This window comes from Crocodylus porosus, unplaced genomic scaffold, assembly GCF_001723895.1.
Source record: "Crocodylus porosus isolate Cpor-Errol unplaced genomic scaffold, CroPor_comp1, whole genome shotgun sequence".
NCBI classification, from domain to species: domain Eukaryota; kingdom Metazoa; phylum Chordata; order Crocodylia; family Crocodylidae; genus Crocodylus; species Crocodylus porosus.
The window spans coordinates 37,566,800-37,584,692 of NW_017728918.1; the positions used below are offsets into that span (position 1 = coordinate 37,566,800).

The 17,893-nt window shown below is 43.1% G+C and overlaps 1 protein-coding gene across 1 annotated transcript; it reads left to right on the forward strand.

Annotated features, from left to right (window-relative positions):
• The first annotated feature begins 6,106 nt into the window (after positions 1–6,106).
• Positions 6,107–13,986, forward strand: KBTBD11 (kelch repeat and BTB domain containing 11). The gene is made up of 2 exons (XM_019537496.1): positions 6,107–7,824; positions 11,336–13,986. Exons 1-2 carry the CDS (start codon positions 6,862–6,864, stop codon positions 11,339–11,341), a joined length of 969 nt encoding a protein of 322 aa, XP_019393041.1. The 5' UTR covers positions 6,107–6,861; the 3' UTR covers positions 11,342–13,986.
• The last annotated feature ends 3,907 nt before the right edge of the window (positions 13,987–17,893 follow it).

Sequence of the window (17,893 nt, forward strand, 5' to 3'; positions counted from 1 at the left end):
TCAGGCCCTTGATGAATCCGCACTGACTGTTCCTAATTGCCGCCTTCTCCCCCAAGTGTTTAGAAATGGGTTCCTTGAGGACCTTCTCCATGACTTTTCCAGGGACCAAAGTGAGACTGGCTGTCTATAATTCCCTGGATCTCCTTTCTTCTATTTTTTAAAGATGGGCATTATATTTGCACTTTTCCAGTTGTCCAGGACCTGTCCTAATCACCACTGCCCCGGCAGTCCTCTCTCCTTAGTCTTGGAGATCTCTCCATTATAGAAGCAATGAACTCCTCATGACAGAGGATGCTTCAGAGCCTTGCCACCTCTTGCCTGATCCCTGAGGGACACCACCAAGAGGCACCATTTACATCACAGGTACTCCCCCACCTAGCTGTCTCTGGAAGAAAACTGCAAGCCACAGTCTCCAGAGCACCAAACTAGGACCTGGGTGGAAGCCTTAATGGTGAGTGGACCTGCCTGGGCAGACACCTCACTGGTGCAAGCAGAGAAAGAGCTGGGAGTGGCAGTAGCTCTGGGATTTTGACATCCTCCAACAGTTTCTCTGGGTCTCCTAATCTGCTGGCCATCTCTCTTTTCTCGCCCCTCTTTCCAAGCAGACCTTCCCTAGCAAACTCCCCTGTAAGCTAGCCTGTTCACTGCTCCTTGGTCCCAAAAGGTTCCCTTTTCCCTGCTAACCTGGTTGTGCTCACCAAGGTTAGAGTGAAGGAAAGCAGGAGAGATTTCCAGGCAAACTTGCTAGTGAAGTATCCCTTGCTCTGGACTCTAGTCAAACAGGGGGCTTAAGTATTGGCCAAACTGGTGAGCTTTAGCTGCTTACACTAAATATATGTAGGTTAGTTGCTCTTAATTAAATCTCTTTGCCCTTGATTGCTAACATGTTATTTTTTGGTTAGAATGATGTGGATTAGTTCCCCCCCACCAGCAGTTTATCTGTTGGCTATTCCCAGCCTTGTTCATTCTAGTTTTATTAAAGAAATGCAAAGAGTGTATTTTCTCCTGATCAGACCAGTTGGGATGATCCATGGTCTCCAAATGGCCAGTATCTAACTGCCAAATAGCTCCCATATTCCAGGGAAATTCTTTGCAGGGGCTTAAGCTGGCACAGCTAGATATATCAACCTCTTTCTGCTCCTCACCCTGGCATTAGCAATAAAGAATGGAGTAATAGCTTATGTATGCCCTCAGTGTACAGCTGGTTTATGTTTCTTTAAGGACTAGCATTATTTCATGTAAATTAGATTGGCTTAGATTAAGGGCTGCACTAACTTATTCGGCATGGGTGAAAGTAGATTGTTTGCTTTCACACATTGTTTGTGACCTAGAGAGCCAGACCTGGTTCCATGGTTAATACTCCTACACATTTATGTTTGGTACAGGGTCAAAGTTAAGCACAGTACACACACACGTGCGCATGGGAGAGAGAGAAACTAGAGTAAAAAAATAATTGGAAACATGCCTCTAACTGGATGTTAAGAAAGGGTAGCTGGGTGACTTCACACCAAGGAGATATTACCTCTAGCTTGTCACTATGGTCACCTTTCTCTGTCACGAAAAAAACCAAAAAATGCTGCTTATTGTCTGTGTTTCTTTACTCAAGCTGTGTTTCTTAGCTTGCTAAATCAGGGGCACATGTCCAGGACATTGCAAGTGTGTCACTGCCAAGTCTGCAGCTATAGCTCATGTTTGTTGGCAGATCCTGTGTCCATTAAAATGCTATCATTACATCACCCCAGACCAAACCCATGATGATAAAAATTGGGTTGAGTCCATTTAATAAAGCTTCTATATCAGAGTCTGCAGTCTACTAATGATCCAGGCCTATTGTTGTTGGCAAGAAATGCTAATGATGCATGCTTCCCATTTGTTAAAATCCTATTTGATTGAAGCCAGCCTGTCAGGACAGGAGTATAAGTACTTTAAAAAATGAGAGTTATGAATTTTCTCTGCTATTAATTCTGTAATTCTTGACCATTTTGTTGCAACACTAATACATCCTCTTTCACTAATATATATTTGACATAATATGGATGTTTGATTCTAAATGCTAGAAGTGAAGGAAGGAACTCAGTATTATATTCCATCAATTGTTTCTCAGCTTCTTCCTGTTTCATGTTTAACCTGTGACCTTCATACTTGAGATCCATCATGTTCTCTTGATATTGGCAAGTTTCCATAGCTTCCCTAAATTGTTTCTCATAATTATTTTTATATGATGTCAGTGCTTGGTTTTTAAGTAGACCAAGCCATATTTTCACTGAGATGGCAACACTAGAAGCACCAGTTTGTGATCTACCAAATTCAACTTTGGTAGATATTGAGAGTTTAATGTCTTTCTGCTGTGCCCTTTGCAACGTAAAATGTATACTGTTTTCACTGAAGTCCTTCTTAGAGTCAGTACACATTTCAAAGTACTAATGGCAATTGGATAGAGTCTTCTTCTTCTGTTCGGGTATGGAGGAGCTGGGAAATCCTATATCAATTTAGCAGCTCAAGATTTTAACTTCATACTGTTTATTAGGACAACCTGAAGTGCATCCTTTTTCTAAATAGGTTTCAGTACTGAGTTCAACTTCGAAGCTAAAAACATGGGTAGATATGTGAAAAGATTTGGGTTATTGTTCCTAAGCAGGGTATCATCTTTTTCATGCTGTTTTCATGCTCCGAGTAAATGTAGGAATTTTTAGCCACTTGAACACAATATTTCGAGCTTTTTCTTGTATTTTTAATTTTTTTCCCCATAGGTAGATAATTTTAACTGTTGTTTTCTCATTGCTGTCATTTATATAATCATGAATGTAATGTTGATTACATTCTTTTAATTCTTCCTTTATTTCTTCAACATAAACACCCAGTAGCAGATCTCTTGAGAGCACTGACTGCAGGGAGTACAGCTCCCTGCTCTAACTCATGGTGCTTTGTAGGAATCGATCCCCTGGACCCAACTTATGTTTGCTGTTGGTTCCCAGGGGTTGGGGGATTAAAGCAGTTTGCAGCAGCTGTGAGTCTGCAGCCACCCTCCCCTAGCCCCACCTCTATCCCCTCCCTGCGCCAGCACTGTCATCAGAATAGGAGGGGAAAGAAGCAGAAGGAGCTCAGTCTAGGGGCTGCCTAGCCTGTGTTAGAGGTGGGGAGGGGGCTGGGGCTCCAGTCCACCCACCTCACACTCCAGCACAGGCTGGGCATCCCCCAGGTGGAATTCCCTCCACTCTCTTCTACCTCTCCCATTATAAAAACAGAACCAGGATCAGGGCTGGGCTGCATCAGCTCAGCCCTGTTCCCAGTGCACACTGACACAAGTTAATGAAGGTGCTTTGCTTTGGGGCAACTTGATCTGAAACCTCATGTAATGAGGGTTCAGATTGTCATGGGACTGGGCCCTTTTCAGGTGCTCTGCAGGTGTGCCCTTCTGAAAGAGTGCTTCAGGGGCCTGATTGCATGACAAAACATCCCTTGTGTCAGCTCCCTGAGTGTGAATCTATCCCGAGGTGATGAATCCGTTGAGATTAAAACTTGATTCATTTCCTTTTGCTGAGAATGAATGTAGGCCATGAAGAGAAGGTAGGAAGAGCTGGTCACAAAGGCAGGGTATCTGGGGTCCTTGGAAGTATCTGCTATTGAAAACTATAGACACAGTTCATCCTCAAGGTATTAAGACCCATGGGGCACGTCCAGATAACCATGGACATTTGTTTCCCCAGGGACAAGTAGCAGTGGCACACCTTGTTCCCAGGGAATGCCTATGCCATGCATGATCTGGCATGTGGCAGGTTACCCCAGGTGGGGCAGGGGAAGCTGTGGTCGGCAACTGTGCTGGCCCCAGCAGTTTTACCTGGAGCTTGCATGCCTCTTGTGGCTGCAGCCATGGCACAAAGCCTGGCTGGCAGCTGGAGTTTGACTCTGGCCAGCCAGGCTCCAGTTTTGGGCAGTGCACACTGCTGCCACATGTGCCACCCCTTTTTTTGGCATTGGCATGGGATCTCCTGGGGTCAAAAAACTCCCCTGCTTTATGAAGTAACACATCTGTGCCAGTCTGGATGCACTCATGGAGTCTTAGCAACTCAAGTGCTTACCCAAGCCCTAATGTACATGGCACATTACAAAAGATGGTAAAACAAGGGCTGGTATAATGGCACTCAGGGACCCCATAACAAGCCAGAATTTACAGTATGTATCAAACACAAAGTCTGTCATCACTTAAGACACTTGATCTGTATGCTATATGATAAAAATTTGCCAAAACTTTCCTGGCAAATCCAAGAGCTTAGCCTTTTAGAAAATTTTGACAGAACAGTCTGTGGTCTTTGGCATTTTTAAAATGTCCGTTACAAAGCTTACTCTAGAATGAAGCTGACAATCAGGATTTTCAGGAAACCCTCAAACAGAAGCTATATATATATCCTCCTGGGTTCAATATGATATTTTAAGTGGAAAATAGCTACTCTGTGAATTTAGGAATATGAAGACTGAAAAATATATTCATTATATTAGATGCCCTATATGTCTTGAATGTGTCACTGTTTTTTACATGTATACCTCCATGTCACCTCTTCAGAATACTGGAAACCTAAGAAGCTGCAGCAATCCAGTACCTCCTCCACTGGCTGTTGCTGCTCTTAAGATTTGCCATGCATGGAAGAGAGTCATTGCAATATAGGACTGGCACAGTCCAAGCTACAAAGAGTGCAGTGGGTCCTCTGGTAATACTCAGGGGACTGAAGGAGTGTACATAATGTCTGGCTAAGCAGGCAGGAGATCAAAAGACCCATTGCTCTATTTCCAGGGACCTAGGGATCAGTAGGAGAAAACCCATTGTGTTTCCTGGTGGTTCAAATATTCACAAGAAATGAGCCCACTATTCATATACCATCCTTCTAAAAGGAACCAAATGCCCTAAAAATCCTCAGTGAAGATTTTGCAGACTAGAAACTCAGTTCTCAAGTCCTTACAAATAATCATTCATGTCTGTATCCATACAAGTTATCTCACTGAAGTGAGGAATGTCAGTTGGGGCTTGCAGGTTTCAACTCTACATTTGGGGCTTCTAGATAAAGCTGTGTTTGAGTAAAAAAACTTAAAGAGAGCATCTTTAGAAAGTTTCATTTAAAAACATGTTTTTGAACTCATAGCTGTAAAATTCCTAAGTTAGCTTAACACTTAATAAATTTTCTCTCTCAAGAGAACATGTGAAATATTTTAGGCAGAAATTGGTATTTTTGATGAAAGTAGAAAGTGGGTCACATTGCAGTGGCAATGGAGAATGAATTAACTTTAGCTATGGGGTCACTATTGCAAATGAACATATTATTAAATGTATTTGGAAAACTTATTAATATGCTCTTACCATTCATCAGAATTTAAACTCACCACCATGTAAAAATGTTATTAAAATTCTAAATTGTAAAGAACAGAAGGATAATCTCCAGTCTACAGCACTTCTACTGTAATCTGGAAAACTAATATGAGTTTCACCTATGGTCCAAAGACTTCAATTTTCTAGTAAATCCTCAAGAATTGACCAAACTTCAGGTGCAGATCTGTATTTTCTGAATTTTTACCAGATTCTTATTCTTTATGAACAGAAGCCATGAGCATTTCCCAGCTGGGTCAGACTAGGACACTTCATGTATTATTACAATTACATCAAGATAATGCACTGCACAGTTAATCCATGTCATACTAGTTAATAACTTTTTTTTACATGGTATCAAGTAATCCTCCAGTATGCTTTTTCTTTGAAAAAAAAGATTGTGATTTTCATTAACATTATTTTGGTCAATTCCAGAATAAATTTTCAGGACACAGTTTCCCTCATTAAAGGAAAATGTTATGAGAGTTCAGCTTTCCCCAGGATAAGGCCTTGGGTGAAGAGATAAGGCAGCTAGACAGCGAACTGGTTTATTTTAAACTGACCAACTTTCTATCATTTCTTTTAAACAGGAGGAATAACAAATTTGTATAATCCTCTGTGAAACAGTGGACTGAAGAAACTACCTTGAAGTTCAAGTAAAGAAGTCTGTACCTCCAGGGACATCTTCACTGATGGGGAATCTCATTCCAGAATTTATTGGTTATGCTAAAAGAACTGCATAAGGTGAATAAATATTGGATTTAACAGTATTTCAGATGATCCAATCTTAAATGACTCCATTCCCTTGGTACCCAGTCCAGTCTGTTGAATAATCAGTATAAAAGGATGCCGCATATCAGGTGGTGGGACAGCAATTGGCAAACTGAACTTTGATGCCTCTTTTGCTGCACTTTCCAAGGCAAGAAAAAGTCCCACCACGGTCTTTGGATCAAGTTTGAGGAACTGAGACAACACAATGAAATTTTCCAGCTTGGGGGCCGTATTAACTGAATTGGGAGATGCAGGAATGATATGTGAATCTAGGCAAATCAAATGAAAGACACCTGTTAAAACGCAGTACTGTTTGACTCGCTAAAGCACACGTGCATCTTACTGAGGGTTGTGGGGGAAGAGGGGAAAGTGAGCTGAAAAAGACTAGTAAAAGATTAATTTGGGCCAGAAAAGAACCATAAACTTGTACTTACCCCAGGAAATAGGGCACTTGAATGCACAGTCAGTACATGGAGCACCACCCAAAGGGACGATGGGAGGATAAGCTGCAGTGAGTAGATTCTGAGTACAGACATCCACTAGGGAGGGAGTCAAGGTCAATAGTTCAGCAGCAAGTGGCACAAAAGAGGCACCCAGGGCTGCAACCCGCGCCCAGATTGCCTGTGTGCCAGGAAGGGAAGTTGAGCAAGAAAGGCCCACAACGGCATTCAACCACAAAGATATACACAGAGGGGTGGGGGAGGGAAGAGCTGCATCTAGCACTGGCTGCAGCCATGGAGAGCTCAGTGCTGTCCTGTGTCCTCTACCCAGGTGATGGGAGCCTCGGCACGGAGGGGCTGCGTGGGCAGGTGGAGCAGCCGCAGCAGCAGCTAACAAGTGTGGGAACAGCTCCAGGGGAAGTACAGAGCAGCTACTGCAGCCACCTAGCTGGTCCCATGGAGGGCAGCACAGCAACCGCTGCTGCGGAAGAGGAGAAGAGCGGTGGTACCCAGCTGCCCCTGACGGCGCCTTGTGGCTTTAGCTCCTCCCTGTGCTTTAGTGCACCTGGAGGAGCAGACTCAGCACCACAACAGGAGCCTGGGGCTGCTGCTGCTGCCTCCCCATCACCTTCACCATCGCCACCATCCTCATCATCCTGCAGCCGTGTGGTGAAAAGCCAGTGGGAGATCAACAGTGCGGCATCTGAGTCAGAGGAGGAAGAGGAGAGCGAAGCAGGTGAGGGTGGGCCGTGCTGCCTGCGGCCTGGGGAGGAGCCGGACTTGGTGATCGAAGTGTGTGGACGGCGGGTGCGGGCGCACAAAGCGGTGCTGGCAGCCAAGAGTGACTATTTCCGTGCCCGCTCATCACGGGATGTACTGCGACTCAAGGGCGTGAGCTACGGGGCGCTTCGCCTCCTGCTTGACTATGTGTACACAGCACGCATGGGTGGCATCCGCCATGACAACCTGGCTGAGGTGGTGAGTGGTGCCCGTGTGCTGCAGATGCCGTGTGCCCTGCACTGTGCTGCCGAAGCCATGCGTGCCCAGCTAAGCCTCCAAAACTGCTACCAGCTGCTCTGCCTGGCTAAGAAGCAGCGCCTGACGGAGCTGCGTGAAGCCACCTACCGCTTTATGAGTGACCACTACCTTGAGGTGCTGCGGGAGCCCAGTGTTTACGGCCGCCTCAGCGGTGCTGAGCGCGATCTCATCCTGCAGCGCCGCCTGGATGCCGGCCGGCCCTGCCTGCTGGTGGCCGAGGTGAGCGATGCATTGGAGAGGCCTGGTGGGGTGGGAAGCCGGCCACAGAGCCGTGAGAGCAGCCGGCCACAGAGCCCCTCTTCTGTGGTATCCCTGGAAGACAGTGGTGCACTCATCTATTGCTACCAGGAGGTGACAGGTGAATGGCGGGTACTGACACGCCTGCCTGATGAGGCCAATGCCAAGGGCTGTGCCATATGTGTGCTCCACAACTACCTCTTTGTGGCTGGGGGCCTGGCAGCAGCAGCGCCAGGTGAGCCACGCACTCGCCCCTCGGACAAGGTGTTCTGCTACAACCCTCTCACGGACAACTGGAGCCAGGTGCGCCCACTAGCCCAGCCCCGGGCACAGCTCAAGCTGCTGGCACTGGACGGCTACCTGTATGCTGTGGGTGGCGAGTGCCTCTTCACCGTGGAGCGCTATGACCCACGGGCTGACCGCTGGAGCACCGCTGCACCCCTGCCCAAGGGCGCCTTTGCTGTGGCCCACGAGGCCACCACATGCAATGGGGAGATCTATGTGTCAGGTGGCTCACTCTTCTACCGCCTGCTCAAGTATGACCCCAGGCGGGACGAGTGGCAGGAGTGCCCCTACAACAGCAGCCGCCGCCGCTCTGCTGACATGGTGGCCTTTAAGAACTTCATCTACCGCTTCGATGTGAGTGGCAGCCGCGGCGAGCAGGCTGGCAGCAGCAGCAGTGGAGGTGTCGAGGTCTTCCGCTACAACACGGTGGCTAAACGATGGAGCCAGTGCACCTCCCTGCGGCCCAGTGGTAGCAGTGCACTGCAGCCCTTCCGCTGTGCTGCACTGGGCCGCACCATCTACTGCATCAGCCGTGCTGGTGTCCTGCGCTTCAGCTTGGCGGCTGATGGTGAGGTGGAGTCGGACGGTGGCCTGCGGGGCAGCTTCGATGCGGAACTCCTCAAAGCACCCCAGGACAGCAAGGGCCTTCTGTTGCCCTTTGTACTGATGCTGCCAGATGGGGCGGACCGAGCCGGGGAGCAGGAGGGCACATCCATACCGTGAAGCTGGCTGTGGAGCAGGGCTGGCATCAGGAGCGGGCTCTGGGCTGTGCTCAGTAACATGGCACCGCTGTGTGGGGCCTCGAGGCATCTCCAGGGTGGCAGGACAAGGTGGTGCTGGGGTGGGCCCTTGGTGCAGCTACCCTTGGGGGAGTGCTGCCAGTGTATGAGCAAGCACAAGGTAAGATGGGGCACCCCATCTCTCACTGATCTAGAGCCATCCCATTCTGCACCAGGTGCTGCGCATACCCAGCCATGCGCATTAAGGGAGAAGGCTGCTAAAAAAGGATCATCTTTGGATAACACTTAATGCCAATTCTCAATCTTGGAAGAGAACTGTGTTTTGTTTTGTTTTTTCCCCCCTCCCATAGATATGAATCCCTGATAGTAGAGGCTTATCACAATAGCGCCAATCTCCTTTGTATGCCCTGTTGCGAAGAGTAGTTGCTTCCCTTTGTTTTCTCTTCTCTCTTGGATGAACAATGCTGGCAATATAGCTTGAATGAATTCTGTTTACCTTTGGTGGTAAACTAAACATTTTTCCGTGTTAGAAAAGTATAGGGAGAACATCTGAATCGCAGCCTTTCATTTTTGTTTCTGGTTTTTTCCTTGGTGCAGTAGTTTCTTTAATGAAGACATGGCACAGTGTGGCCCCAGGAATTTCAACCACAATGAATAATTTAACAGAGACCAGACTTGGTCTTTAAGCAACACAAATGTCTGCCACATGTTCCTATTTGGAACAGAGAGGGGAAAAAAGTCATGTTACCTTTTAAAAGATAACATATTATTGCAGAAGCAAAGTTTTCTGTGGCAGGATGAAGAGGTGATTTCTGTAAATCCAATGTTTTTTTATCACAAGTTTTTAAATTATAACAAATATGAAGTAAAGATGTTTCAGCCGTGACAGGCTGTGTATGCCACTGTGTTCTGGAAAAATGTTTTGTAATTTACTTCTCTTTAATTAACTGTGAATCAAAGACAGTTAACCTAAAGCAAATGCAAATCCCTTGAAATTGACTAAGAACATTTAACTCCTTCATCTTATGTCCAGTATCCTGTGGCAAGATACTTTTTAGCACAGTAGAAGGCTATCATAGGAGAACAAGCTAAAGAAGGCATTTGCTACAAAGGCAAGCTATACTTAGCATGATGTTAATATTTCCCCATTTTTTAATTGCCAGATTGGTTAATTTATTTCAAGTTAATGATTGCTGTAATTACTAATATACTGGTCAATTACAGTACATGTCAGTATCATATATCGTTGTTTGGATTTTGAATCCCATGGAATAATTTTTTTATGGAGCAGAATCTTGAGAATGGAAAAATGTGATAGACTTTTTGCCTGTTGGAAGTTGGAACATACTTTTTGTTACGTTATTCAGAACTAACAATGTAGACCACCTGGGCAGACATGCTATGTTAAAAAAAACACTAGCATTTATTTTCTATGTTTTATATATAGCCCTTCAGCACAGGGATAAGGCAAAACTTTGTAGCTTTACATTTAAGTCAATTTGAGAAACCATTTCCTAAAATAGACCAAGTGTTTTTAGTATTGGTAATTCAGCCTGGAATTGTCACTTGATTATGGAAAGGAATAGTTTATGAGTATTCATCTTCTAGAAGGGTACAGAAACTTTACATAAAGAACAGCAGGAGATGACTTTTCTCATGTTTGATTAAAATGTCCTGCTTTAAGCAGAATACCAAACAGTAAAATTCTTTGCTAGTTCTAAAGCAAGGCAACAGGTTCATCTATAGACAACTTCATTTTGACATAAAGAAAAAGAGTAGTTTACATTTTATAGGGTTGTGTTTTTATGTTTCTCTTTCATTTTTGTTCTGTTTTGTTCCTCACGCCCCATGGTTTTGCACAGTTGGTCTGATTTAGATGTTGTTTAGAAATTAGTAGTCCAAACAAAGCTTTCAGTGAAGCAGATCTCTCTTCCCCAAGTAAATATATGGGAAGTCTTGCCTTGAATAAGTACTCCAGGACTATGCTATATGCAGTTTAGCCTGGCTTGAGTACAGGTTGGTGGAGCGGGATTGAACACTGAAGTTAGAATTTCTTTTGTGTATTCACTCACATATTTGATACTTGACTTGCTGGTCAAGTCCTCATTTGGAAAAATGTCATTTGGAGTTTTTGCTCTTAATTAAGTACCACTTTTTAAATAGTAGCAGAGTTGTGAACATTAAAAAAAATGATTTATGTGTATGGGGACTGTTTTTCATCTAACTAGCAATCAGAGTGAATATTTAACATTCTGTGTGCAAACACTTAAGCAATTAAGTGAAGTAAAAGCTGTCTGTGTTTGCTGAATTGGGGCTTTAACCAGTATAGGGATCAGATGCATGTACTGATAGATCCCTTTTAGCTTTGATAGTACAGTTCCTGACTTATTTCAGACCTTATTTAGTACAGTGCCTGTACGACAGTTGTAGTGAAGAAGCTAACTGGTTTTATATTCTTTTTCTTTCAGTTTTAATGTGACAGCATTTCCTGAAAATGTCCTCACATTTGTGGGAAATCACTGTGACTTCCAGTCATAAAAATAATCCACAGGCTTTCCACAAAAGTTTGAAAATTACCTTTTTCCCCCAATAAAAATGTTTGTTGATGTAGTGTACTAGAAAACAAAAAGCCTTCACTAAACCAGTAATTAATAAGAGTAAATCAAAAGTGCTGCAAAAATAATTTTAAGGCATTTTTTGTTTTGCCATTACGTATGTTAGGAATGATCGCAGTGGGCTGGAAACTGCTTTTACTATTTACTCAGTGTAAGTGAGAGCAGAATCTGGTCTTCATTAGTAGAAGTAGTTGGGCAAGTAGAATTTCCTTTATACACTATTTGCATAATTGCAGCCAGATGATTGATTTCTCTGACATTTTCTAGCTGGTTTTCTATTCCATGGCCTCTGTTTTGTACTCTCTAAGCCTAAGCATGCCTACTGTGATTTCTCCCCTTTTTTCCCTAATTGTATGTTGAGTGACAGATTGAACAAGTCAGCTAAAGTGAAGATACACACCTTTCTAGGAAGCATTACCAGCAGATATAAATCTACAAACCAGTTGCATTAAAAGGAACCTTTAATAGCTGTAATTCCATTTGTATGGATCTTGTTTATAGCTTAAAACTAATTCAAAGGAATTATTAGCAAAGGAATAACTGTTTTCTCAATCAATGTAAAAACCATGAAATAAAATGGCAGTGCTGTGGACCAAGGCTGTCCAACTTCTGGAAAGCCAAGAGGCTGCAGGCTCAGGGGCCACACACTGAATGGGTAGAGTGGGCACCCTTCCCAGTGCGCCTCTGCTGTATGCACGGTGTGGGCAGCCTGGCTCCCTCCTTTCTTGGTTGCTCACACTGCACTGGCTGCCCAGCCCCTCTCCCCCCACCACCACATGCATAGTAGCATGGGCAGCCCCCACTCCCATGGTACCAGCAGCCTGACTCTCCCCTGCTGCATGCGCAGCACCCACTTAGTGTGGATAGCCATACTTCTTTGCTTCATGTGCAGCTCAGGTGCTCCAGCCCTTTCCTAGCTCCTGGGGCAGGACCAGCTGCAGGGGAGGTGGAGGAATGGCAGCCAGTCAAGAGACCATGGACTATATGCCAATGTTTTAGGGGCCTCTTGTAGCCCACACACCACCAGTTGGACAGCCCTGCTGTGGACCATACCAGTTTAATAAGATTTATGCAGTAACAAATGTGAATTCCATGCAAAATGTAATCCCTTGTAAATAAATATCCGAGAATTTCAATTCCTAAAAAGACTAAATTATTCACATACAAGGTGTACCTCTCCTATGCTGTTTGGTTAGCTATCAACATGGTTGCTTTCAGTACCTCTGCTTATCTATTGTTTAGGAGTAGCTTTTTGCTTTTCTTGCTTTATGGCATCCGTTTATGTTCCCTGCTCTACAGATGCATTACATTTTATAAGTGCAGAGCTTAAGGTTGGCTTGTTCTATGTGTAGTGACACCTAGCATTTTTTTACTAGAATAAAAATCTGAATGGTTAGAGAGCTATATTTTTCCTAGTTTGAGCCTTTTGCAGGGATTTTGGTACAGTTGTAAAAGCTAAAAGGAGGAGGAAGAGGATAACCTGTGGTATGTTTAGAGTAACTGTAGTAAGAGTTGCTTAATAAATCAGTCTTTAAATGATTTATCTTGCAATTGTTCTGTGCACTGAACCTGCATTGGACTGAATAGGAGTTCTGTGTGTATTTTGAGGGAACAGCAAGGGCTTAAATCATTCTTTAGAAAAAAGTACCACTTAATTTAAATAGGTAAGTTTGGCCAAATACTGCTTTCAGGCAATTCACTGTAAACATGGAATAGTTCCACTAATTTCCACTTCTACACCTTAAACCAGGATTTGGTATGCACACTCTCTAGGGATATTCTGCATTCATAACCTGTGCAGTCTCATTCTCTATTTGTTTTGGCTCCAAGAAATGGGAAGTGTTGGGATATATTTACTGGTGGAAAGTGCTCGAATATACTTACTAGAATTAGTACACTCTTTTGTATTTTAGAAGCTCTACAGAGCTTCCCAAGTTACTACCATATGCCCTGTAGGAAGGAGAAAAGGTAATAGCTTGATAGAAAAACAGCAAACTACTACATATTTAACCAAAAGCAAACTAAAATAATGGTAGATGGAAGGGGGCTAAAAGTAGTATTTTTAGCCAGAAATGAAAATACTGTCAATCTTGTTAAAATGCTTTACTAAACATAGTCTTATATGTGAAACTATGTTTAGGAAAGTATGTATATTTTTGTAAGTGAAGCACATCTCAAACAAATAGTGTTTTTCAATAAGCTAGTTTATTGCAGCAACCTGTGCTTTGCTTTTAAGTTTTAATGTTAGTGATGGATAAACACTAGGCAAATTTGTGAACGTTCAGTTAAACCATGTTGATGCTGCCACTTATCTGTCATAAATTAATTGATGCAATGCTTCAGACACTGTGCACAATTCAGGTGAATTACATGTGTAACTGATATATTAAACAGTTTGTTTTTAAATCAGGCAAAAAAAATCACTGTAAAGCTTTTTATGTACTCCAATTAATGCTGTAGTGGAATAAATACATATAAAAAAGAATATTCCCCCCTTAGGGTTTTGTGAGTAGTTGGTGTCCTTTCTTTACTTGCCACACAATTGCTACATTCTTAATATGTACATTTTGATTACATTTCTAGGTTATTGGTGGGTTTTGTCCAATGACTACCTCATATAAATGCATACGCAGTCCTGGGTGCAATCAGGAGTTCTCTTTCTTTCCAAGGGAATACCCTCATGACTCGGTCACAGTCATACTCTCTGGCCTGGTATATTATGCACTCCTTCCTACACAATGGCCAGAAGGAGGTATGATGAGTGTGATTTCAGACCCACCCTTCAAGTCTGAGGGATAGGATGCTTTCACCAAAGGTGTAAGGAAGGGATCAAGTCCAGGTTTCCCCATTTTCTAAACAAATGCTCTAACTACTAGTCTCTGTCACAAAAGATGGGTTTTGAGACTGCCATCACCATCTTAATTGCTTAAAAAAAGCAACTGCAACTGTATTTTGTGATGGTTCTGGTCCTGTGCTGTGTTAGGCATGACCTACTCAGAGGATGGGCCTATTCAGAGGCTTTTGGTGCCATTTTGCCCACTTCTGGAATCTCAGTAGACTTCAATGGGATATAGGTGCCCAGCTGTAGTTTTTGGGCACGCTCAAAAGCAAAACTCAGTAATTAAGATAACCTTCAGGTCAAACAGGGAAGAATCTAATGGCTACTGAATGTGTGTTGTGTTGTGTTTTGTTTTTTTTTTATAGTCTTGGATTTCAGCATGTCAGGTTTGACCATTTTGTTTGCCAATGTTGGTTTTTTTTGCATCTGGCCTAGAGTATGTTCATGCAATCCTCATTTTCCCAGGTACCCCAATTTGCAGACTACGCCAATTTAGACTTCCTTCCATTTACTTGATGGAATGTTGCCAGTGAAGGCCTGTGTAAATATGACTTACCTTTCTTGCCATTGTGCCACCTCCTGTATGTCACCACTGAATTTGGATCCTTAAGTACAAGGGAGTTTATTCTGATGTAACCCACTGAGGAGCCAAAATAAAGGAGTGTAACAAGAAAACCAACTAACCAGATGATACAAAAATGGGTAAGATTTAATTGATCATCCAGTTTGGATTTGCACTTCTTTCTGTTTCATGGCACTACTCACATGTCCCAGCTGGTGCAGCTAATCATGCCTTTGTTCTGACCATGAGCGCTGCCCCATGCTGGGTTTGGCCTGCGGACTGGCCCTATGTCACTCTTCCAGTCCATGGATCCAGAAGGTTAAACACCACTGGACTAGATCTTGGCAATTTCAGAGCTGCTATTAGAGGTATAAGGGCTCTGAGAAATAAGGTAATGAGTCTTAATGAGGTACAAAAAGGTTACTGCAAGTTGCTCTTGTAATTAGTGGGCATGTCTATACGTGCATCATGGTTTGGGCCTGCCAACACTACGTCACTGTAGCGATTAGCTGTGTCTCCGTAGCTCATTGGTATGGCGATGTAGCATCTTATGTAGATGCACCCAATCAGTATTTCATACATTGAAGTGAGTGAGTACATAGCCTTTTTTCAGTCTTTAAGCTATATAAAGCACTTGGAGTACAATGTATATTTTATACTGTCACAGTAAGAAGTACATGTGCCAGGCCATCTTCAAGCATAAAAGGTGGCACCACTCCTGCCCTGAGGATTTTATCAACTAAAAAGAGACAAGGAAAGAAATGAACACATTTGGGGTGTGAAGGGTAAAGAATAATTATTACTATAATATTTACTTGTTAGTGTGACTGTATTTGGATCTTGGGGAAGCATTGGATTTGCAGCTGAATACAAGGTAGTAGCCTGTGGCCCAGTAAAGCTGCTAACCACAAGGCAGAATGATATATTAAAAGTAATATTGCAAGATGCTTAGGCAAGCATTTTCATGATAATGTGGTAGTGTGTCTGACATGACTCATTGTGTAAAAGGAACAAGATGCAGCCCACCAGCTGTCATTAGGAGATGAGCAGAAACAAGACCTTGGAGATGGTGAAGAAATCAGCAAGAAACCACAAGTGACCCAAAGAAGCCAAGGTCATGGTTTTAGGCATGCGCTTATAGCAAACATACATGTAAATAAGTTAAATGCATAGGTAATTCCACGCTAATGAAATAAACAGTAAACAGAGGCGGAGCTTGAGATAGGAGGGAATATGGGTGGAACAAAGGTGGAGTAAATGTTAATGAGTATGAGCCAAGGCATAGAAATATGGAAAGAGCTAATGTTCGTAGCGGCTCCCTGGTTTGTTGGAGCTAGTCCGAAGCTGTCTTCATTTTGAATAAAGCTGTTGCTAGCAATGTGTGCCAGTGTTTTCTCTCTGAGCAATTGGATCATCGTCTCCCTAGTCGTTGGGCGCCACATGGAGTCGGGGACTAACATTAATATGTAACCGCTATTGTAGTAGAAACCTAATACTGGATCAAGGTTTTTTTTTGTTTTGCAGTGTGTAAGTGCTGAACAAAACGACAATCTACAATAGTGTTTTCAAATAAGTATTATAAAGGTGGCAGAAGAGTTATTCCTGTGTCATTACTCCAGTACGATAGGGCAAATTAGCACATGGATATTAAACGTATTGAAGGTTTGTCCAGAGCTTATCTGGTTGTGCTACAACAAACAAATAGTATTTAATATTCTCAGTGATTGAGCAGAAAATTAACTGTGGTGGCTCAGCAGTGACACCTGGTTGCTAACTTGGAGAGACATTAAGGCCCCAAAGGGGACTAAATTTAAGATCTTAGATCTGCAAGACAGCTATGGTGACAAGACATCTATTGAGAGGAAGGGGAAACTGTGTGAAGTTCCCATAACCACTCCCTATCGCCACAAAGCTTTGCTGGCAGCTACAGTTCTAACTCCAATTCTCTGGCATTCTCAGAGGAATTTTGAAGACTATAGCTTTTTTTTCCCTTGGAAGGTTAGATTGTGTTACTGTTTCTGCACAGTTCTTCAGACAGGTTGCACTGGAGGTGAAAGAACTCTGCCAACTCAGTGAAATCCTTCAACTTCCTGTTGGAATCCTGCAACATTCTTTTTTAGCAAGTGGAAGAAAATGTCTTTCCTGATTGTACAATTTGGTTCTGCAGAAAGGAATGCTAGTATAATGCTTATCCTTCAGCAGAAGGTTATATTAAAAATGGGAGCTGTTTATTATGCATACTAACAAAGCCATGCATAAAACCAAATTGATTATAGGCAGATCCAAGACAATGCTACCTAGAATTTTATCATTTCATTGAACTAACCTATGATTTTTTTATTAAAATGTGGTTAGTGAGGTCCCTGCCGAAGCAAGGTGACTGCAGGATGGCCTCTATGAACATGCAAGAAGCTGCAGGGAGGGAGGGAAGAAAGTAAGAGTATAGACTCCTTCCTACAGTTTATAAAGCATAATCTCTGGTTAGGAGCATACTCATTAACATCTGATTACTCATGCATCTATTTCCATATCTGAAAAGTAAGGGCAAAATGAATGGGTAGGCAGCTCTCATCTGATAGCACCCTTTGCAAAGGTCACAGGTAAATGAATATATTGGTGTGCAGAAGCAAATTAGATCCCTCACCCACTTTCCCAGGTAAAGGAAGAAGAGGAACTGTTTGATTAGCATTAGGGAAAATAAATCTCAGATTCAGAACTTCCTGCCTTTTGAGGAAGAGATGTGAAAAGGAATTTTAGAGATGTCTCTTATCTTTTCAGTCTGTACCAAAACGTTCAGTTGAAACAGCTGACTCTGGTGTATTGGGGGGTTATGAGGGAATGAAGAAGGCATTTGAAATTTGGCTGCATTACTGGATTATAGAATTAATGTTTTATTGTCTAAGCCCCTTTTTAAATTTCCAAGTCAATAGTTCCATGTCATAGAAACATAGAAAATTAGGGTTGGAAGGGACTTCAGGAGGTCATCTAGTCCAACCCCCTACTCGAAGCA

Bases quoted from the DNA above. Each gene is read 5' to 3' on its own strand.
- KBTBD11 (XM_019537496.1), top strand. From the start codon at position 6,862: ATGGAGAGCTCAGTGCTGTCCTGTGTCCTCTACCCAGGTGATGGGAGC.